Genomic DNA, 23,336 nt, shown 5'->3' on the forward strand with positions numbered 1-23,336 from the left:
GGACTTCGATGGGAAATTGGCTGAACGAAAGGCGACAGAGAATAGGGATAATGGGTAAGTACTCACATTGGCAGGATGTGACTAGTGGAGTCCCGCAGGGATCTGTCTTGGGGCCTCAATTATTCACAATATTTATTAACGACTTAGATGAAGGCATAGAAAGTCTCATATCTAAGTTTGCCGATGACACAAAGATTGGTGGCATTGTAAGCAATGTAGATGAAAACATAAAATTACAAAGGGATATTGGTAGATTAGTTGAATGGGCAAAACTGTGGCAGATGGAATTCAATGTAGACAAATGTGAGGTTATCCACTTTGGATCAAAAAAGGATAGAACAGGGTACTTTCTAAATGGTAAAAAGTTAAAAACAGTGGATGTCCAAAGGGATTTAGGGGTTCAGGTACATAATCATTGAAGTGTCATGAACAGGTGCAGAAAATAATCAAGAAGGCTAATGGAATGCTGGCCTTTATATCTAGAGGACTGGAGTACAAGGGGGCAGAAGTTATGCTGCAGCTATACAAAACCCTGGTTAGACCACATCTGGAGTACTGAGAGCGGTTCTGGGCACTGCACCTTCGGAAGGACATATTGGCCTTGGAGGGAGTGCAACGTAGGTTTACTAGAACGATACCCGGACTTCAAGGGTTAAGTTACGAGGAGAGATTACACAAATTGGGGTTGTATTCTCTGGAGTTTAAAAGGTTAAGGGGTGATCTGATCGAAGTTTATAAGATATTAAGGCGAACAGATAGGGTGGATAGAGAGAAACTATTTCCGCTGGTTGGGGATTTTAGGAGTAGGGGGCACAGTCTAAAAATTAGAGCCAGACCTTTCAGAAGTGAGATTGGAAAACATTTCTATACACAAAGGGTTGTAGAAGTTTGGAACTCTCTTCTGCAAACGGCAATTGATACTAGCTCAATTGGTAAATTTAAATGTGAGATAGATAGCTTTTTGGTAACCAAAGGTATTAAGGGATATGGGCCAAAGGCAGGTATATGGAGCTAGATCACAGATCAGCCATGATCTTATCAAATGGCAGAGCAGGCATGAGTGGCTGAATGGCCTACTCCTGTTCCTATGTTCGTAGATACCAAATCTGTTGGTGTTCAGTTAAAATTTTTTTTTACTTGTTTCTGTCAGTTTAAAAAAGAATCAGTTTGTATAAAAGGTAATCAAGAACCAGCAGTTAGTTAAAACACTGTCGGGGCACTAAGTGTTAAAATGGTGGTACAGTACTTGCTGCCCTGATAGTGCATTGGTGATGTTCGCCACCATTTTGCCTCCGGTTAGGATCCATGCCTGTATCAGGTGGCAGAATAATGGGTTCTGCCATTCAGATAGAACCCCCCCCAACCCCCGTTACAATTTTAACAGGAAATAGTGGAACAGCCACCGAGTACAGGACCCGCGGCTGGAAACTGGATGGTACAGGAAGCAGACAGGCCATTTGGAGCAATATTTAAAAGGACACTCATATGAATTTGTTTGAATGTTTAGGTGAATGTAAAAGATGCCATGGCACTATTTAAAGAGCAGGGGAGTGTCCATGCATGAAACAGCAACTCCACAAAAACCACACAAAATAAGTGGTCATTTATCTCATTGTTGTCTGAAGGGCCCTGCCATATACATGCAAATTCTTTATCAGTACTCATTTTGTTGGAACTTTTGTGTGCATTGCATATTCACCAGTTTTTCTCTTACTGATCCCATTTACATCACTGGTGATTTCTTAAAATATTTTTTTCTAGTTCTAAACAAAGGATTTTTCATTCACTTTTGTAAGTTTAGTAAAGGATCACTCTGCATTCAGTACAGTGAAAGATGAAACTTGTGATTCACTGACATAGCATCGTGCTATGCACCTGTTCCATTGTTTCCTTTTAAATGTCATTTATTTTAAATTAGGCTTTCATATCATTTATCTTTATGAAAATAAATTTTCAAATGGATTGCGCAATAGTAGTTATGTTGCAATTACCATTTTGAAAATCTTGCCCAGTTTTGGCAAGATGCCAAATCACTCACTTCCTCCTTTCAGCTGTCTTACTATTTAGAATCAAATTTACCAATTGAAATTACATAATGTAATATTTGTTTGCACGTCTAAATTTTCCACGGAGCCCTCTATCAAAAAGCTCCACACCCAGTTCTGCTCCCAGATCAGGCTTAAGATTCATGGAACTGGATGGCACAGTGGGTTTGCATGGTGGTGTTTCAATCTCAGTCTGGGATCAGGGTTTGAATTCAATTCTGACCAATGAAAATAAATTGTCTGCTGGCTATAATGTGAAATTAATATGAGCAGCCTAATTAGTTGCTGAATAAAAAGTGGCTTTGAAGAAGGAACTATAAGCAGTGCATGTTATCAGAGGATGTGGAATATCAGCAAATGACAGAGTGTATTACAGCAAGTAGTAATGTGCTTAATTCCAATGCTTAAGGAATAGTGAGCAACTTGTTTTTCCCCAAACGAAACAAAATGTGCTTTAGAAGGTACTGATGTTATGTTGGGGGAGGGGGAGGAGATCAAATTACACTCTGAATAATAGACAGCTAAACTGTCAGTCAAAAAGAGGGCGCTGTGATGATCTTAAATTGATGCCACTGATGACAGCATTTTTGCAGAGCAACCAATTGCAAAAGAAGTAAACAGTTGTGCTCTTATTCTGCATCTTTAACATCTCATATTAATGGTGATGAATGGTAAAGATACTGTGAATTTTGGCCTCCACTTTTGTTTAACTTTTTCCTGAAAATAAACGTACAGTTTTGACAGACTGCCACCACTGCACACCAGAAGACAGTGATCTCATTGTGAATTCTGGAAGCACATGGCATAACTACAGTCAAATGATTGAAGAGCACGACATGCTGAACAGATGTAAAAACCTTGTGATTCATGAGTTTCAGAAGTAACGTTATATTTTTGCATGCAGTTGCATTGCCTCTAGAAGAGATGCACTATGCCTGATATTTTCTTATGAATAGGGGAACTATTTGAAAAATGCAAGTAGTGTTTCTATTTTAGTTTTTTGGCTAAGAGTAGTGTTTTCATTACTCTTTATGCGAGTGCTCACAGATCCTAAACTGTACCAGGAAAGGGAGGGGGGAGGAATTATCAACATTATGCAGTATAATTAGAGCTCCATATTCCACTTCTACAAGGCCTTTGAGGGTTTGAAAACTAAATAAAAATAAAAGTAAACAGTGAAAAATATATTGTAAATAAACCATCTATTGATAAAACACTTTGGATAGATTGAAACTAAATGCAGTGTTTCTGGCCGTGTCTGGAAACCAGCCTTAAGTTGTTTAAAAGCTTTTCCTTCTTTTGAAATCAATTAAAGCTTTGAAAGCACTTAATCATCTTAAAGTAAGCCTCCGGCAGGTGGTGCAATGGAGCACATTGCCACATGCTGGGAGGACTCCAATCAAGGGTAAATATAATAGGTGGAGATAGTTTGTGTGAGGAGCAAACCTGTTGGAAAGAGTGTGACAGAAGTAGAAATTAAGGGTTTCTTTACAGGAACATGAGAAGTGAGTACTATATGCAACATTTCTAATGTATTACTGGCTGACCTATGGCGTTGGGAGCATTGAGGCAGGTCCTAAGATCAGGGAGCAGTGGGAGGGAGTCCTAGAGTGTAGGAGCATCGGGGGTAGTCCTGGGGTATGGAAGCACTGGGAGAACAGTTTAAGATTTTGTTACAACTGGGAGGAGATTCCTGGGATCTGGGAGCAGAGGGAAGGTTCTGCGGACGGGACTGGGGAGGGAGATCAGGCAGCATGAGAGGCAGAGCCTAGCAGTATTGGGGAATTCCCATTGTCTACCTATATTGGGGGCCCATGAAAATGGGGCTAAAACTGTCCATGACTCCTTTTGGACTATCAGGAATCAACATCACTTTTTCTTATTGTCAGCCAGTTCCTACCTTAAAGCACTTTATAAACTGGCAAACACACTATTAGTAAGTGTGCCAACTACAAAGTCTTTAATAATATTTCTGTAAACAAACAAAAATTACCACATAAAATACTGAAAAGTTCAGTGCTTACACAGTATGTTATACAACAGTTTGCTGTATTTCTCAGAAGAGAAAGATTTCTAACTAATTTTAGAGCCAAAATGAAGATGGGAGGGGCTTGTCAGGAGTAATCACCCTTGAAGCCCTACTCCCATACCTTCTTCCTAATTTCCTGAACTACTTTTGAGGAGTTTCCAATATCGTTGGATATCACCTGGACCATGATGACTGGCTGATCTCCCTCCCCTTCCATTATCTTTTCCGGTCTTTCTGAAATGTCCCATACCCCAACATCTGGACCCCAACAACCACAAATCCAGTGCACTTGGTCTAGATTGCAAAAGGTAGTGTTCTCCCTCTAACTATTAAGCCTCCTAATACTATTACATTCCTGGCTGAATTGCTAATCTCACCATCTTGATTCATCACATTTTTTGGTGCCATTATAATCTATTTGATGGTTCTGCCGGGTTCTCATCCTCCCCATAGGAAGCCAGTGCTTTATGCTTGTCGGAGAAAATCATTTGCTCTGGCCATTCCTGCTCTAGCATGTGCCCCTCACTATTCCTGACTTGTAGATAATCAGAGCAGGGCAACTACCCTCTGGAACTCTTGCTCCAGAAACCTCTCTCTCTCCCTGAAGTGGCAGATTGTCTTCAACTCCAACTTGGGTTCTGATATCTTGAGTTCAGGTAATCTTAGTTGGAGACTTGATCAGAGTGAAAGAGAAAAAAATAGATGCACACAGGGAAACAGAGAAAAAGACAAATATAGGGATAACCAGAGATACACCTGGACAGATAGAAAAAAACACATACAGACCACATATGGACAGAAAGAGAGAATCACAAACTGAGAGAGACAGACAAACATAGGTGCACAGACTTTAGGGTAAATTTTCATCTTTGCCACCTGGGCAGCAAGCTGGTGGAGTGGATTACCTGCCCACACATTGTTAGACAAGCCTGATTTTTTTTTTATGCGATTGAAACCAATGGAATGAAAATCGGGCGGATACTTTAACGGATTTATTCCTTTGTTCTTGGTCTAGAATGGATATCTCATGATCATATTGTGCCCAAAGATGAGCTTACAAAATATAAAAGTGAAATAATTTTGCTCCAGAGCATCAGGATTTTGCTCCAATAAAATTGGGTGTGGCCACCCATGTTAGCTGTGGGAATGCTGATGAAGAAAGAATAGTATAGAAAAGTACGCTTGACAGATGAATCGTATAAGATCATTGTGGATGGCATGAATGAACAGAGAAATTTCCTCTGGGTTGAAAGGACAACTTGTGACAAAACAGAGTCCAGCAAGCATGAGGAACAATCACATGTTAGGACAATGTCGTCTCAATTACCTGCTACATTTGTAAGGATCCATTGAACAAGGTGCCTGATTTGAAGAAAATGCCAAAGTAAGCAGTGAGGATCACTGTGAATGACCTTACACTGCTATAAATTACTGATAATCAATTAATTTACATTGTCATATGTTGTTATTGGGCGCCAGCTATGTTATACCAGCTGCTGGAAACTGCTGTGGGTAGGATTGCAGATTGCACCAATCAGGTGGGCAGTGGGGTGCAGCATGGGTTGTCTGCACACTGCCATTGAACAGAATACAGCGTCAGTGACATCTACTGGGGAGACCTCAGGTACACAGGTCGTGAGCACAGTTAGATAATTTTAGAGGCCCAAGCCCCCGAGAGGGGCTAGACACAGCTATCAAAAATAAATTTATAGACCTCGCGTCAGTGCAACAGTCAATGCATGGATAAATCAATGGTCACAGTCAGGACTTGGCCTCCAGTAGGGACTTGAATGCAAAATGACAGAAACAGGTGGTTGGTTCTCAGCAACCACCAATTCCCTGCTAGCACCTGCATCCACGCAAGTAACAGAAGAATCACCTTAAAGCATGCCAATCCATCCATATGCATCTGGGTCTGTAATATGTGAAGTTATGTGGCCAGCAGACTCACAAGCAGATTCTTAACAGACCTCACGAGAATCCTCCACACTTACCATTTCCAATAGGACACCAACCAAAGGACACAGATTTAAGGTAATTGCCGAAAGAACCAGAGGCGACATGAGGATTTTTTTTCCCCCAGTGTGTTATGATCAGGAATGCACTGCCTGAAAGAGTGGTAGAAGCAGATTCAATAGCAACTTTTAAAAGGGAATTGGATAGCAGGGCTATAGAGAAAGAGTAGGGGTGTGGGACTAATTGGATAGCTCTTCTAAAGAGCCAGCACAGGCACAATGGGCCGAATGGCCTCCTCCTGTGCTGTATTATTCTATCATTTAGGAATAGAGCAGGAGAAAAAACACGGCATATTACACCACACAATGCTATAATTTACACTTTTTGATAGCATGTTATGTGCAGTGTTCTTTGTAAATGAAAACTCTAATCTTCCATTTTAGACAATGAAACATTGATACAAACAAAATAAAATGACAAAGCAATGGTTCTATCTACATCAAATTTAAGCACAGAGTTGAACTACTTATACATTCAGTATTTAGTTTACAAATTAACTGATACGAATTATTCCATTTTCTTGCATTAATCACTATCAGTCCTCTTCAGGGCATTGAACAGGCTTGAGATGTACTATGGATTCTTAACGGGAACCCTCTTAGTTTTTTTTATACAGTACACATGGCTCTTTATTGTTGTTCATTAAATTTTATTGGCAGTTTGAGTGTACATGGGTATGCAAGTTGACACTAACCATACGTTGGCAGTGAAGTTCTCTAAAAGCAGACAACCAGGCCAACATCACATTCAAAGTCAGCAGAGATCCCATAGAAATTAACAAAAAAAAGCAATCAGTCTCTATCTTTACCTTATGAGAAATCAATGTTCCATTAAATTTTAGACAGAGAATATTCTTGGTTTTTTTAAACAGGATTAAAAATTATGAGAATATATCTTTTTATAGTACTGATGGGGATATTAGGAAGGTATGATATTTTTGTTTTTGAACTTGTCACATATTACAAACGTGATACAGGAGCCCTCAAAAGCTTAAACTAGTAATTTATTTTGCCTATTTGGGCAATAATAAATGTAGTATAAAAGTATGTTTCTGTGCACCTTTGAAGTCATTGATTAAGATTCATTGTTGAAAATCTCAACTCTGGAGACTATTGCCAAGATTCAAGGCAGAATTCTGGTGGGTATCAATTCTGCCTGCCCCTCTGGATCCAACCAACCTGACCCATTTCCCTGGGTCAGGGGTCACTCTTTACGCACAGAGGACCACAGCAGGATTCCTGCCACCAAGATCCTCTTCCTTTATTAGGGGGAATTTGGGACACTTTACTGCAACTCTCCGGGGCGTACTGCCACGTTCCACATGAATCTAAGGAAGGGGCGGTAAGTCAAATGGATGGAAGGGAAATCTTCTATGGACCTGGGCCCTGACTCCCACCGTTATTTGCATACAGTGGGCATGGAAGGAGCAGCCAGTGGTGGTCCTCATAGGGTTGGGTGAATGGAAATCCCGGTGGAGGCAGTGGTAGACCTCATCATCTGAATTTTCCCTCATTCTCTGCCGCGATCCTGCCCAATTTCAGGCAGGATTGCAAAGGAGAATTCCCCTCATGGGTCATGTTTTCCTATGGGTGTTTAGTTTAATGTAGTAACCAAGGTGAATAATTGGTTTTGATAAGGTAAAACAGGAAAAACTGGTCGGTGACTTGTTGACTAGAGGGCATAAGTTTAAGATCATCACCAAAAGAATGAAGGAAAAGGTTATGAGATTTTGTTTTATATATGAAGGAGGTTACTGGGGCATGGAATGCCATTACCAGAAATTGTGGTGGAAGCAGAATCCATAGTGACCTTTAAGAGAGAAGTGAATAAATATTTGAAAAAAATAAATTAAAAAATGTATGGGTAAAGGGCAGGGGAATGGAACTTTCAGGGTTCTGGCACAAATGTAATGAGCCAAATGGCGGCCTCCTGTGCTGTAAAATTCCATGATTCTATGCCACCACTAAGCCAAAGGCTCACTCCTGTGTGCTTAGTATATTGCAACAAACCTACATGGTATAACAAATCTACAGGCATGGTACTTTGAATAAATTTAGTGACAACAGTAATCATGCAAACTTAAACTTCCTTTTTGAGTGGACTGTAATGTTGACACTTGATTTTTATTGAAAGTTAGGAACATGGGAATTACTAGCCTTCTATCATCCTGGTAATGGAGTTGACTAATTATGGCAATGAATTAATCTACAACAAAGTTGTTTTTTTAAAAGAGGCTGTAATTTTAAAGTTAGTTAAAATGCAGCTTCCAGTTTGCATTAATATGATACTTTCTTGAGTAGTTTTTGGAGTTTAAATTATGCAGTTTTTTTTATTAGTCCTGTGATTTCTGCAACAAACAGTGAGACATTCAGTACATGTCCATACAAATGATGTCTGGTGTTAGAAAAATGAAACTGAGAAGCTAGATAACTTTGAAAAGGGGATACTGTACTGCAGGCTTGTTAAATCTCACAGTGCTTGTCATAATATTTATTAGGCTACTCATAGATTTCCTGTTTAACTTGGTAACGGTTAAGAAGTATTGATTAAAGATGTGATTTAAAAGTAACAAATTTTCATCTGGAGCTTCTAGGTAAACTAAAGTAGCTTTTACTACTCAAAGATGAATGCAAATATTCGGCTCTGATGAATGTTTGCACCCAGAATTAAAGGCTGTATTGAAACCAAGGTTAAATCTCTGAGATTGGTAGCTACAGAATCAATTTCAGCCTGGCAGAACTGGATTTATTTTGAGTTGAATCCACAGGATCAGGAGGGAGCTCTGCGGATGCACTTGCATGCATCTGGAGAGCTTTGCCCCCGGCCATTGAATTTTAAATGTATTGAGAACGCAGATGGGAGTGCCTACACTCTCAAAGCAGTTAAAACAACTCTTGTGTGAGTTTACAAAAATCTGCAGGATATTCATGGTATCACCTGAGCACTTTTGAAATCAACGGTGGAGTTAGATTCCATCTGATGTCAAATCTAAGTTACGTGATGCTGCCTCTCTGCAGCGGTCTCACGGCTCATTCTGCTTCGCTTCAGAGTCAGTCTGAGCCGGATTCCAGATTTACATAGAACGTACAGCACAGAAACAGGCTATTCAGTCCAACTGGTTCATGCCGGTGTGTATGCTGCACATGAGCCTCCTCCCAGCACTCTTCATCTAACCCTGTCAGCATAACCTACAATCACAAGTTGTACTTCTGCAGTGACACAAAAGTGGTGGTATAACTGGATATTTAACTTGGGATTTTCTTTTTAAATCTTCCATGGTTTTTAAGCATTTTCTGTTTACATGTCACATAAACTTTTGTTTGTGCCTTAGGGGAGGAGCGCGAAAGGCAGAAAAGCGATGATGACACTACTACTGGTATAACACTGACAGCAATGGCCAATGAAGGAGATGGACTTCATTACGTCATGTTTCGTCACTCCCCTGATATCTGCTCAAAGGTTGATTCACTTGAAATGAGAAGTGATTCAAGTATGCTGCAAGAGGGAGCTATCAACTATGCTTTTGTTACAAGTGCAGAAGATGAGGACTCTGTCATAAGCTTAGAGAACTTAGATGGTCAGGGGGATTATGATATATGTCACAACAGGCAAAGTCTGCCTCTGTACAAAAAATCTTCTGTGAGTGCTGCACCAGATTCGGTGAATAAAGACAATAGACGATACAGTTTACATAGGACTTCTAAACACTCACCAACCAAGTCACAGCAACTAGAAAAGAATATTAGAACATAAGAAATAGGAGGAGCAGTAGGCCATCCGGTCCCTTGAGCCTGTTCCGCCATTCAATAAGATCATGGCAGATCTTTGACCTGAACTCCACTTTCCTGCCCGATCCCCATAACTCTTGATTCCCTTAGAGTCCAAAAATCTAATGATCTCAGTCTTGAATATACTCAACGACTCAGCATCCACAGCCCTTTGGGGTAGAAAATTCCAAAGATTCACAACCCTCTGCGTGAAGAAATTTCTCCTCATCTCAGTCCTAAATGGCTGATCCCTTATCCTGCGACTATGCCCCCTAATTCTAGACTCTACTGCTGGGGAAACAGCCTCTTAGCATCTATCCTGTCTAGCCCTCTCAATCTTATATGTTTCAATGAGATCACCTCTCATTCTTCTAAACTCCAGAGAGTATAGGCCCATTCTACTCAAACTCTCCTCATAAGATAACCATCTCATCACAGGAATCAATCTAGTGAACCTTCGTTGCACGATCTCTAGGTAAGGAGACCAAAACTCAGTACTCCAGATGTGGTCTCACCAAAGCCCTATTCAATTGCAGCAAGACTTCCTTACTCTTGTACTCCAACCCCCTTGTAATAAAGGCCATCATACCATTTGCCTTCTGAATTGCTTGCTGTACCTGCATGTTAACTTTCTGTGTTTAGTGTACATGGACACCCAGATCCCTCTGAATACCAGTATTTAATAGTTTCTCACCATTTAAAAAAAATATTTAGTTTTTCTATTCTTCCTACCAAAGTGAATAACCTCACATTCCGGCACATTTTCCTCCACCTGCCACCTTCTTGCCCACTGACTTAACCTTTCTATATCCCTTTGCAGAAGGCACATGGGAACAACATCACCTGTACGTTCCCCTCCAAGTCACACACCATCCTGACTTGGAAATATATCGCCGTTCCTTCATCGTTGCTGGGTCAAAATCCTGGAACTCCCTACCTAACAGCACTGTGGGAGAACCTTCACCACACCGACTGCAGTGGTTCAAGAAGGCGGCTCACCACCACCTTCTCAAGGGCAATTAGGGATGGGCAATAAATGCTGGCCTTGCCAGTGACACCCATATCCCATGAACGAATTTTTTAAAAGTCATTAATATACATTGTAAATAGCTGAGGCCTAAGCACTGATCCTTGCGGCACTCCACTAGTTACAGCCTGCCAACCTGAAAATGACCCATTTATCCCTACTCTGTTTTCTATCCATTAACCAATCCCTAATCCATGCTAATATATTACCCCAACCCCATGATCCCTTTTCTTGTGTAACTTCCTTTCGCATGGCACCTTATCGAATGCCTTTTGAAAATCCAAATATATGACATCCACTGTTTCCCCTTTATCTACCCTGCTAGTCACATCCTCAAAAACTCTAATAGATCGAAGAGATCTAGTAGATAAACCAGATCCTTGTGATAGCACATCTTAAACTTAGAAATGGATTTCTTTTAGTATTTATCACACCTGTGCCAACAGAATTTCAAAATAGAAGCACAAAACCTTGTTTAGATAATGTGATTGTTCCATTCTTGTTCTGTACCACAGTGGAGTGGGAAAATAAACCATCAATACCAACAAATGTGAAGTACAACAGTGGTATTGAAGCTGTAGCAAGCTGTTGGGTCTCTGAAATTAGTAATACATTTAAATGCATAGAAAACCCAGAGGGTGGGTTAGAGTCAAAGAGAGTGTATGAGGAAAATACTAATAGCTTAGTAAATAGTGAAAAGATAAAAGAAGCCAGTATCACCCAAAACAATACCCTGACAGCTGCTACTAAGTTAAAAGAGTCAGTCTCCATCTGATAATGTTGGAATCTGTTTATCTGATTGTTTTTAAGCTCAGGTTTTAACTACTGAAAGACCTTCTGATTTTCCAGATATTTGCAATTTTTGATTTAGATTGTCATTTTTAATAAATCAAGAAATTTTAGGACATGTCTTAATTGTAGAATAAGAAAATTATGTGTATTATGGTTTTAGTGCAGAAATACTACTGCAATCCTCACAGGATAGACACTCTATGTTATGACTGCTGATGCACAATGGCTTTTTCCAAATTGGTTTGACAGTATACAGATAAACCAGATCCTAATGATAGCACCTCTTAAACTTCAGAAATTTGTGATTATGAATGAGGGCTTGCAGTAAGGCCCCCAATAGCGATGCACACCACCTATCCCATCTTAAGGGGATAGCAAGCCCGCCTAGTTCACAACAATTTAGATATGTTTTAGAAATTAACATTTATCCTGAGTGTTTTGTAGCTTTTTTGCAATATTTTAATAAAAAAGTACTTTTAATTTTTTTATTCAAAAAGTTTTGATAAACATTTTGAAAGTTGTATTCTTTATAAAAGATACAATTTGATGAAGTAATTTTCAGTGTAACTTCCTATGTACCTATTACTTCTCCCCACCCCAGTAATGTAGATAGAATACCCAGCACTGATGCACAGGGTTTGGTTGAAATTGTCCAGCTTCACTTGCCACCATGAATTAAAATTTCTAGAGTAGCCCGTGCTCTGTGTAAACTAGCCATCTTCCACATTGTCCAGAATACATTCAGGGCAATTTTCAACTGCGACCTGCCCTTTTTGCGCTGAAAAATAGGACCAGTCGAAAAGAGATTTTGAAAAAATTGTCCACACCTTCGCCACCAAGTACTGTTCAATGACATTTTCAGGCAGGCCTTGAAATAAGCGTCTAGCGCTCCTGCCTGTAATAGGCAGGAGCCTTATTAAAATATTTTAATTAAGTTCTCACACCACATGTAGGACCCCAATGCCATTTTTGTGTACCAATGGGTGGAGCATGTGCCATGCAAGTGCCACCTATTGCTACTAGGAATTGAGTGGCCTAACCAGTGGTTCTTAAAGGGAGGTTGCTCAGAAAACAGCCCCAACAGTTGTTTTTCTTTTAAAAAGGATGATTTTTGTGGGACCAGGATGAATGTTTCCCTTGGCCTCACAAAAATCTTAAGGCCTGCTGCTCTGTGCCCTCCCCCAGACTGCCTACACCTCTTTGGGCCTTGACTTCTGGCTTGGTCCCATGCATGAGCCATCAGATTCTCTGCCCCCTCCCTCCAACGGCAAGCTGCCTGAGTGTGCTAGCCCAGCACTAGCAGCTCACCCAAAATATTTAGGTGAAGCCTGACCATGACTATGGTTCAGGGCTTTCGTTGGACTCATCAGACTGGCACAGCGCACAGCCCGCCCATGCCCCGGATTGCCTCCCTTCACCCTCCCCTTTTGAAAGCACTGCCTTTTTTGTAAAATGGCATTTTAGGTCTAAGATGTGATTGTGCTGAGTGTACAAGGATAGATTGATGACCTTGGATTTGAAGGCACAGTGTTTGCAAGTGATATGGTGGAGGAATGGCTGCCAAGCTGTAGAGAAGGTAGACCCAGTGTTCTAGTCTTGCATGCTTTGGGATTGATTGTTGCAGAAACAGTGGGGCCACGGAGAGGTCTGTAAGTGCAGTCTGAGTAAAGGAGTACTTTAGGCTTGAAAAATGCTGAACTTTTATTTCCTTTTTTTGCTTTACTGAATAACAACTGGTGAGACTTTGCAGTTTTTCTGAGGGTAGGTATGGTCTTAAAGAGTTTCAGAATTCTAATAAACACAGTATCTTCCCTAAAACAGTTAAATACCACTTTGGTTATGTCCGTTTTACCATGTGTTCAGATTGTAAATTAAGAATGGCTTTACTTTGGGGCGCAGTTATACCAGTTTTGGGTGTGTATCAATACTAAAGTTGCAGAATAATTTGATTAGTCAAGTTCTAAAGCTCATCGTACTGAAAGTTCAGAATAAGTGCCTTTTCGTTTTCACTCGCTGACACTGTTGGCCTCCCTCAGGAACAAACACTTGTATGGCTAAATAAAAACAATTGTTTTAACTACACCCAGTTGACTCCAGTGCTTCGCTGTGTGTGTGTGAGAGAGAGAGTGAGAGAGAGAGATATATCTGTGTACTTTGTGAAAAAGAAAAAAAAACACAATGCAGAGTGCCCTTGTGGAAGACCAAGTGCACATTTTCACAGAGGGAATGTGGAAGTGCCTTATTTTTTCCTAACCCCAAATACATATTTAGATTATAACTCCAGTGCAATGCAAAGATGCATTTATTAGGCACTTTCAGTTTTCAATGTAATCAGTGTAGGAGAAAACAAAGGTCTCCTTTCTGTGCTCACCTAACATTAAAAACTAGCCATCCAGTGAACAGAGCTCTTTGCATTCATCCGGGCATGCAACTGCAGAGTATCCTTGTGGCTGACTTCAATGCAATCTGCAGTTGGTGGTATAACTCAAGTTGGTTGACTGCCAATGCCTTACACAGATACTGGTGGTTGCAGTGTAACTGCATTCTTAGCTTTCTATGCTGTTTGAATTTTTAGAGATTTCACGTGACTTGCACACAAGGAAGTTAAAATTAAACCTGACTACAATTGTTCCCAAGTTCAACTTTTTATAGCAGGTAAGCCTATTTTGATGTGTACAATTTGATGTTTCACACCTGAAGTAAATCTCTCAATGAGTTTGTGATACTGTGAAAAGGCCTGAAAATAAGAGTCTTCTGATGGCCCAGATTTCAGCTGGATTCAATTTGGTGGTTTCCAAGTTACCATTTATTTCGCTCCTCGCCTCCTTATTACTATTATCCCTTCCACTGCTATTTCTTTGGCTACTGTAAACAGTGAAATAAAGTGGATAGGCAACATTTTTTTTCATTTAAAAAATCAAAATTATTCTCTTTTGATTATAATCACTTCCTTTCCCTTAATTGAAATTTCCACCTATGGAAAAGGGAAGCTTCCCTACCGCCAAAAAAGTTAATAATAAAATATCCAGCCTGGCATGGACTGTTCAATCTGCCTACCCAGCGTGGTTGCATTAAATATGGTAGTAATAGCCTTTTGCTACACTATTCATTAATTCATATGGACAGAAAAACTTAAATCAGAATTGATAAGGCTGGCATACAATCAAAAACCAATAAAGGTTTTACAAACTTGCATGCAATTTACTTAAGTGCATCGAATGTACTATCTAAACTAGGTGCATGTGTTTGAAGTGAACAGTGTTACGCAATATTTCATAATCTTAGGTCAATTGTGACACACCATTAGTGTCACGTGCCTGAGCATTTGGTGATTTGAGACTTTAGCTGCATTGGTTGACCTCAATCCAGTTCCATCTCTATGACATCAATTAAAATGGATGATCTAAATATCATCTACCATTCATTAAAAATAAGCCTTGTAATTAAAATGTAAGCAAATAAACAGAATAGCTGTCCAAATTCATATAACAAAAATAAGCAATTTTTATAGTATATTTTTAAAACTGATTTAAACCTACCTTCCTCTCATGGCCCATTTCATCAAAATTAATACAACATAAAACACTGTTTAAATAATTTTCTCTCAAATTTAGCATAACTTTTTAAAAATGTGTCTCGACAACCAATCCCCAGCTCACTCCCACAGTGGTGTGGAACAGCAGATATCAGCACTATAACCAAGTAGGAGCTATGTAAGGAGTCGCACGACACCAGGTTATAGTCCAACAGCTTTATTTGAAATCACAAGCTTTTGGAGCTTTGCTCCTTCGTCAGGTGAAGTGAAGAGATGCATATAAGCACAGCATATTTAGTCAGAGAACAATGCCTGGTGATTACAGATAATCTTTCTAACTGCCCTTTATCACGCCTCGGCAGAGAGATAATCACAGCAATCAAAAGAGTGAATGGTGTTCAAACAGGTTAGTCAGGGAAACATTACATCCAAGAATACTGAGGTGGGGTCACAAGGGGTCAAATGTGGCAGATGCTGGGGTTTGTATTAAAAACAGATAACTTTTTTTTGCTGGAAATCGCAGCAGGTCCGGCCGCATCTGTCTATGGAGAACAAGGCAACTACGACTTGAGTCTGGATGACTCTATGTCAGGTGGGGTTACATGTAGCGTGACATGAACCCAAGATCCCGGTTGAGGCCATCCTCATGGGTGCGGAACTTGGCTATCAATTTATGCTCGACGATTTTGCGTTGTCGTGTGTCTCGAAGGCCGCCTTGGAGAACACTTACCCGAAGATCGGAGGCTGAATGTCCTTGACTGCTGAAGTGTTCCTCGACTGGGAGGGAACCCTCCTGCCTGGCGATTGTTGTCGCAGTGTCTGCATGGTCTCGCCGATGTACCATGCTCCGGGGCATCATTTCCTACAACGTATGAGGTAGACAACGTTGGCCGAGTCGCAGGAGTATGAACCATGTACCTGGTGGGTGGTGACCTCTCGTGTGATGGTGGTATCTGTGTCGATGATCTGGCATGTCTTGCAGAGGTTGCCGTGGCAGGGTTGTGTGGTGTCGTGGTCGCTGTTCTCCTGAAAGCTGGGTAATTTGCTGCGAACGATGGTCTGAGGATAGGTGGCTGTTTGAAGGCGAGTAGTGGAGGCGTGGGGATGGCCTTAGCGAGGTGTTCGTCATCATCGATGACATGTTGAAGGCTGCAAAGAACATGGCGTAGTTTCTCCGCTCCGGGGAAGTACTGGACGACGAAGGGTACTCTGTTGGTTGTGTCCCGTGTTTGTCTTCTGAGGAGGTCTATGCGATTTTTCGCTGTGGCCCGTCGGAACTGTCGATCGACGAGTCGAGCGTCATATCCCGTTCTTACGAGTGCGTCTTTCAGCGTCTGTAGGTGTCCATCGCGTTCCTCCTCGTCTGAGCAGATCCTGTGTATTCGCGGGGGTAAGGAGGAGCTGTATGCTGATTGTCAGTTTGCTATTCATGTATTTTCAATTTTTTTTTTAAAGTTAGCAAGTATTTTAAAGGTGTATCCTAGAACTAACATTTTGAGTACATTGGTTTTTCTGTGCCCATGAATTTCATGTCAGTGACAGAAACCTGACTGATCATATTATGAAAACATCTGTGCTGTATCTTTTCTATCAGTAATGTAGTTTCATTATAAAAATAATATGGTCTTGGAGAGCCTAACTTCGATCATTTTGTTGTTAAAATAGAATGGAGTCCTGTGTTCCTATGAGTTATTTATTTAAAGAAATAAAAAAAGTTAATTCAGAATCTTTTGTTTTTTTTATTCAGGTGGATGGACTATGCCAGGAAATGGAACCTTGGTATTTTATATAATTGTGGCTTTTGTGACTCATTGTCACTAATGAGAGCCTCAACACATCATTCGGTCAAAGGAAAAATCTTTCAGTCTTATAATTGAGCTGCAATTACTTATCTCCAAATATAACTAGTTCTTGCCCTTCACCCATCTTTAAATTAGAAGCTATGTTTGTACTGTATGCAGTTACACAAACATTGACACTATATGCTTTGCAGCAGACACATGATGGATTCATTGGCATATGTTTCAAAAAGAACAAATTGGTTCAAATTGTTCACTCAGAGTTAACAAGGTTTCAGCATGTGTATAAAAGGTATAGCTTAAGCAAAAAATGAAAACTTCCTATGATTGCCATATGGTGTGGTACCTTGAAAGGATGGTAGTGCTTATGAAGCATTAAGCTTCAAACAGCTGGCATTGTGCATGTGATTGTTAGCATAGTCATCTGTCTAATTATACAGGAATGCAGCAAAGTCCATGTTATGTTTTGACAGCTCAGTTCATGGAGTTCCCTTAAGGCTTCCAATTAGACTCTGGATAGAGGAAATACTTGTAGAAATGATTTTGTGTCGAACAAATAAATTTTTAGAGTCATTATTGCACTTATTTCCAGCCATATTTAAAATACAATAAATATTTTAAATGCTGTTTTCTCACACTGGTACTTTTTGGATTTGTGAATGTAATTCAGGATTTTCTGACTATTGCTGTTATGTAGAGGAGGTAATTATATGAATGTGTTATAAAACATGCAAACGGCAAATTACACTGTGATGCTAGATAACACCCACATGAAAGTTACAAAAAAAAATTATTTAGAAATGATTGTCACGGGTAAAAGTCAGGAATATTTTTTGACATGCCATAATGTTTAGGTGTAGATATGCAAATAATTCCACAATGCAATAACTGCATCTGCGTAATATGGCAATTCAGGGTCTGTGACAGGTTTTCAGGTGGTGATTTAGGAATATAAATGCTTTGAACATTTTCCTCAGCAGCAGCTCTGTAATTACTTTTGATGCACACTTTGTAAAAGACGCAGGGATGGATTACAGGGCTTTATTTTTCAGTGAGCAGAGGTGGGTTACGAGGTTAGGACCACTGTGCTTTGTTTTGTAGCAAACCACCAATCCTTGTTTTGAAACCAGGATTCCGGCCTTGATCGAAACAAAAAAGTTTTAAAAGCCTTTTTGCTCTATACAGGAGGATGAAGAAATACCACTATTCTAGTGACTGTTTGAAAAACCTATACTGTTACCATAGGGATGGTCTCAGCTAACGTCCATCCAGAGTGGTGGTGAATGCTTTCTATGATCTTTAGAATGGCATGATTCCTGAAGAGTTTCAAAAATGCGATCTCCGTAGAAAATCTGTTTGAAGATTGACCTTTATAAATTCTTCAGTGACATTTTAATTGTAAAGATTGCAGTGGATGTAAATTCAACCTGTATGCTGGGTATACAAATTGATTTGTTCACTAATCTTAATTTCGGTTTTGCAAGACTAAAATAACTCAGAAAAGTGGATTAAATTGCTAGAATTTAAAAGTATTAGATTAGTATGTACACAAATCGATGAAGGTGGCAGGGTAGGTTGAGAAAGTGGTTAAAAAAAGCATACAGGATCCTAGGCTTTATAAATAGAGGCATAGAGTACGAAAGCAAGGAAGTCATGATAAACCTTTATAAAACACTGGTTCGGCCACAACTGGAGTATTGTGTCCAGTTCTGGGCACTGCACTTCAGGAAAGATGTGAAGGCCTTAAAGAGAGTGCAGAAGAGATTTACTAGAATGTTTCCAGGGATGAGGGACTTTAGTCACATGAATAGACTGGAGAAGCTGAGGTTGTTCTCCTTGGAACAGAGAAGGTTGAGAGGAGATTGGATAGAGGTATTTAAAATCACGAAGGGTCTAGACAGAATGGATAGGGAGAAACTGTTCCCAATGGTGGAAGGGTGAAGAACCAGAGGACATAAATTTAAGGTGATTGGCAAAAGAACCAAAGGTGATATGAGGAAAATCTTTTTACACAGCGAGTGGTTAGGATCTGGCATGCACTGCCCGAGGGAGTGGTGGAGGCAGATTCAATCATGGCTTTCAAAAGGGAACTAGTTAAGTACTTGAAAGGAAAAAAAATTGCAGGGTTACGGGGATAAGGCAGGGGAGTGGGACTAGCTGGATTGCTCTTGCATAGAGCCGGCACAGACTCGATGGGCTGAATGGCCTCCTTCCGTGCTGTAACCTTTCTATGATTCTATAAAATATTAAGTTTCTGTCTTCAAAATCAAAGTCCATCAAACAAAGGTACTGGAAATTTACTTTCTTCCTCCCTCCCCTCTCAAAGAGCTGGAAACCCACAGGTCAATAAACACTGGGGAGAGTCTTTGTTTCAGGTGTGTACCCTTTATTAGAACTTTAAAAAAAAGATGGATATTAATATAATCAGAAATTTGGGCAGTGGAATTTATATCCTCTTCCCTCTTATATCATAGTATCAATAGTAGGTACAGCACATTCGGCCCATTGTGCCTGTGCTGGCTCTTTGAAAGAGTTATCCAATTAGTCCCATTCCCCTGTTCTTTCCCCATAGTCCTGTAAATATTTGCCCTTCAAGTGTTTATCCAATTCTCTTTTGAAAGTTACAAGTGAATCTGCTTCCACCATCCTTTCAGGCAGAGCGTTCCAGATCATAACAACTTGCTGCTCTCGGACGTGCAAAGTCCTGCCCTGCTGGAGATGCATGGAATTTACAGCACAGTAACAGGCCATTCGACCCAATTGGTCTATGCTAGTGTTTGCACTCCACACAAGTCTCCTCCCACTCCACTTCATGTAACCCCATCAGCATATCCTTTTATTCCTTTTGCCCTCATGTACTTATCTAGCTTCCCCTTAAATGCATCTATGCTATTCACCACAACTACTCCATGCATTAACAAGTTCCACATTCTAATGACTCTCTGAGTAAAGAAGTTTCCCTGAATTCCTTATTGGATTTATTAGTGACCGCTTTATATTGATGACCCCTAGTTTTGGACTCCCCATACCTCCCCAATACATATTCTCTCAGAATAATGGACAAGTGGAACAGACTTGATGAGAAGATAGTTAATTCAGAGTCAATTAGCTTCTTTAAAAACAGTCAATTAGCTTCTTTGAGAACAAGAATTAAGGATTATAGAGATATTAATGTTCAATTTTCTTTCAAGGGAGGCTGGAGAAGGAACTTAGTGTAAAGTCTATGATAGAATAATCATACATAGGCTTTGGATGGAGGAGGCTTGATGGGCCAAATGGGGTTTCAATGGTCTGAATTTTGTTAAAGTTCTTAAAATCAGGAGGGAAAACATAAATTGAGGCAAAAGCAAACTACTGCCGATGCTGGAAATCTGAAATTGAAATAGAAAAAGCTGAAATCCATTTAGCAGGTCAGTCGGCATCTGTGGAGTGAACACAGTCTACGTTTTGGGTGTGTACCCAGCATCAGTCTGAAAAATAAGAGGCAGGCATGTTAATACAATCAGCATAGACCAGTTGGGTCAAATGGCTAGTTCTGAGCTGTAAATTCCGTGCATCTCCAGCGGGGCAGGACTTTGCACGTCTGAGAGCTATATTTATAGTCCCTGGGTCATTTGTATGTGGGAGGCAGATTTCCTAATCTCCACCAGGAATTCATGCTAGACTGGGAATGGAGACTTGCCTTGGGGGCCTGCCAAACCAAAAGAAAGGGGCAGCTACTGAGCTACCTGCAAAAAAAGGTTTTGTTAAATGTTGTGCCTGATGCCAACTGAGCCGGTGCTCTCTAACTTTGCTTGAGGCTTATGGATTTTGTACTGACCATTAGACTTATGCTCATTGTCCAAGTTAAATATCTTGTTTACTTCAACTACATCTATACCTTTACATTATTTTAAAGAATTGTATGATACAATTAAATTATAGCTTTATACTGCTCAAGCAGTTATATATAAAAATGGAAAATCCCCTACCCCATAACATTTAAGAATAGTATGAAAAGTATAAGTAAATTATTTAAGATGTTAATATAAGGTATTAGAAAAATTTTCTAACTATTTTGAAATCGTTAAACTTTCTGTAAGTCCTGTTTCAACCAAGTGTGACATGAAATTCTTTTCAATCCAATCTCTGCAGGTATATTTGACACTGCAAAATAAAAAGCTCTTGATTTTATTTCAATGTGTGTTAAATTGGGCTATCTTGATTTAAATGCCAGTATTTACAATATACATTCACTGCACATTAAATGTGTATTTAGAGCAGATTAATCTAAAAGGAACAATATGACATACCATTTGGAGCTGGAAAATTCTAATTGAGAAAACCTTGAACAATTTATTTAACAAGTTCTAATTAACCAATTACCTATGATTGCTAGATACACACAAAAATAAAATGCTTACTGAATAATTGTTTAGAGAATTCAATCCATAATATTTCCATTCATTAAAATGATTTGTGGAGAATTTGAGGATGGTGCACAATTAAAAATGTTTTTGGCTTATTTTCATCTTTCTGCTTATTCCAGAGAGATACCACAGTACATTTAAGTTATTTGCCTTTATGAGTATTTTTCAAGCTTTGAGTAAATGTTTTCCTACTTTGAAATGGAGTTACTCAGACAGATGTTCAGTCATTAATACTATGAGGCATCTGGAGGATCAGTTAGGGAGTCCGATACTGTGTAGTTAGATCGTTATAATTGGCCACATGCATTATGTTTGTAAAATAAGCCACTGTCCCATTATCCAAATACATGGGTTAAAATTAATTAATCCATGTGAGCATTATTTAGTGTCTTTGTTGGTCAGAATCTTCAACAAGTAATCATATGTATTTGCATGCAGCATAAAAGATTGGAGAGTGGCAAATAGATCATCAGAATTGAGAAAAGTGATTCTATTGTGTAAGGTTTACAAAGCAGGATTGGTGTCCACTGCCTATTTGATTATGGAATAGAATTGATGGTAACTGAACAAATTTACAGCCAAGTTATCTCATCCCACTGACTGAATTAAAAAGATAGTGTGGCAGTTGATGACATAATCGGGAAAATTGAGAGGATATTTTCAACTGTCATTGAAGTAAAACACATTATTTATTACAACACTGCATAACTGTAATGTGTTAAGAATCCATATTTAAATTTTGAATAGAGTAATTTTTAATTATCAGTCAACTTGATATTATTGTCACTTGGTCAGGATTAAATGTTGACTCCTTTATCAATCTAAAAAAAATTGCAGGTTATTCGTTCATGGGATGTGGGCATCGCTGGAAAGGCCAGCATTTAATGCCCATCCCTAATTGCCCTTGAGAAGGTGGTGGTGAGCCGCCTTCTTGATCTGCTGCAGTCCGTGTGGTGAAGGTTCTCCCACAGTGCTGTTAGGGAGAGAGTTCCAGGATTTTGACCCAGCGACGATGAAGGAACGGCGATATATTTCCAAGTCGGGATGGTGTGTGCCTTGGAGGGAACGTGCAGGTCGTGTTGTTCCCATGTGCCTGCTGCCCTTGTCCTTCTAGGTGGTAGAGATGGCGGGTTTGGGAAGTGCTGTTGAAGAAGCCTTGGTGAGTTGCTGCAGTGCATCCTGTAGATGGTACACACGGTGTGCTGATGGTGAAGGGAGTGAATGTTTAGAGTGGTGGATGGGGTACCAATCAAGCTGACTGCTTTGTCCTGGATGGTATCGAGCTTCTTGAGTATTGTTGGAGCTGCACTCATCCAGGCAAGTGAAGAGTATTCCATCAGATTCCTGACTTGTGCCTTGTAGATAGTGGAAAGGCTTTGGGGAGTCAGGAGGTGAGTGACTCGCCACAGAATACCCAGCCTCCGACCTGCTCTTGTAGCCACAGTATTAATGTGGCTGGTCCAGTTAAGTTTCTGGTCAGTGGTGACCCCCAGGATGTTGATGGTGGGGGATTCGGCGATGGTAATGCCGTTGAATATCAAGGGGAGGTGGTTAGACTCTCTCTTGTTGGAGATGGTCATTGCCTGGCACTTGTCTGGTGTGAATGTTACTTGCCATTTATCAGCCCAAGCCTGGATGTTGTCCAGGTCTTGCTGCATGAGGGCACGGACTGCTTCATTATCTGAGGGGTTGCGAATGGAACTGAACACTGTGCAATCATCAGCGAACATCCCCATTTTTGACCTTATGATGGAGGGAAGGTCATTGATGAAGCAACTGAAGATGGTTGGGCCAAGGACACTGCAGCAATGTCCTGGGGCTGAGGTGATTGGTCTCCAACAATCACTACCATTTTCCTTTGTGCTAGCTATGACTCCAGCCACTGGAGAGTTTTCCCCCTGACTTCAATTTTACTAG

General features: G+C 40.1%; 1 protein-coding gene across 1 annotated transcript in view; it reads left to right on the top strand.

The window, feature by feature from the left end:
* Positions 1-13,752, top strand: part of LOC137326845 (proto-oncogene tyrosine-protein kinase ROS-like) — a 170,356-nt gene extending 156,604 nt beyond the window's left edge. The window contains exon 45 of the mRNA XM_067992225.1: positions 9,422-13,752. Within this exon, the coding sequence (XP_067848326.1) occupies positions 9,422-9,843 (422 nt within the window). The 3' untranslated portion in view covers positions 9,844-13,752. The remainder of the gene's footprint in view (positions 1-9,421) is intronic.
* Positions 13,753-23,336: the final 9,584 nt, after the last annotated feature.

The sequence above is a fragment of the Heptranchias perlo genome, chromosome 11, assembly GCF_035084215.1.
Source record: "Heptranchias perlo isolate sHepPer1 chromosome 11, sHepPer1.hap1, whole genome shotgun sequence".
NCBI classification, from domain to species: domain Eukaryota; kingdom Metazoa; phylum Chordata; class Chondrichthyes; order Hexanchiformes; family Hexanchidae; genus Heptranchias; species Heptranchias perlo.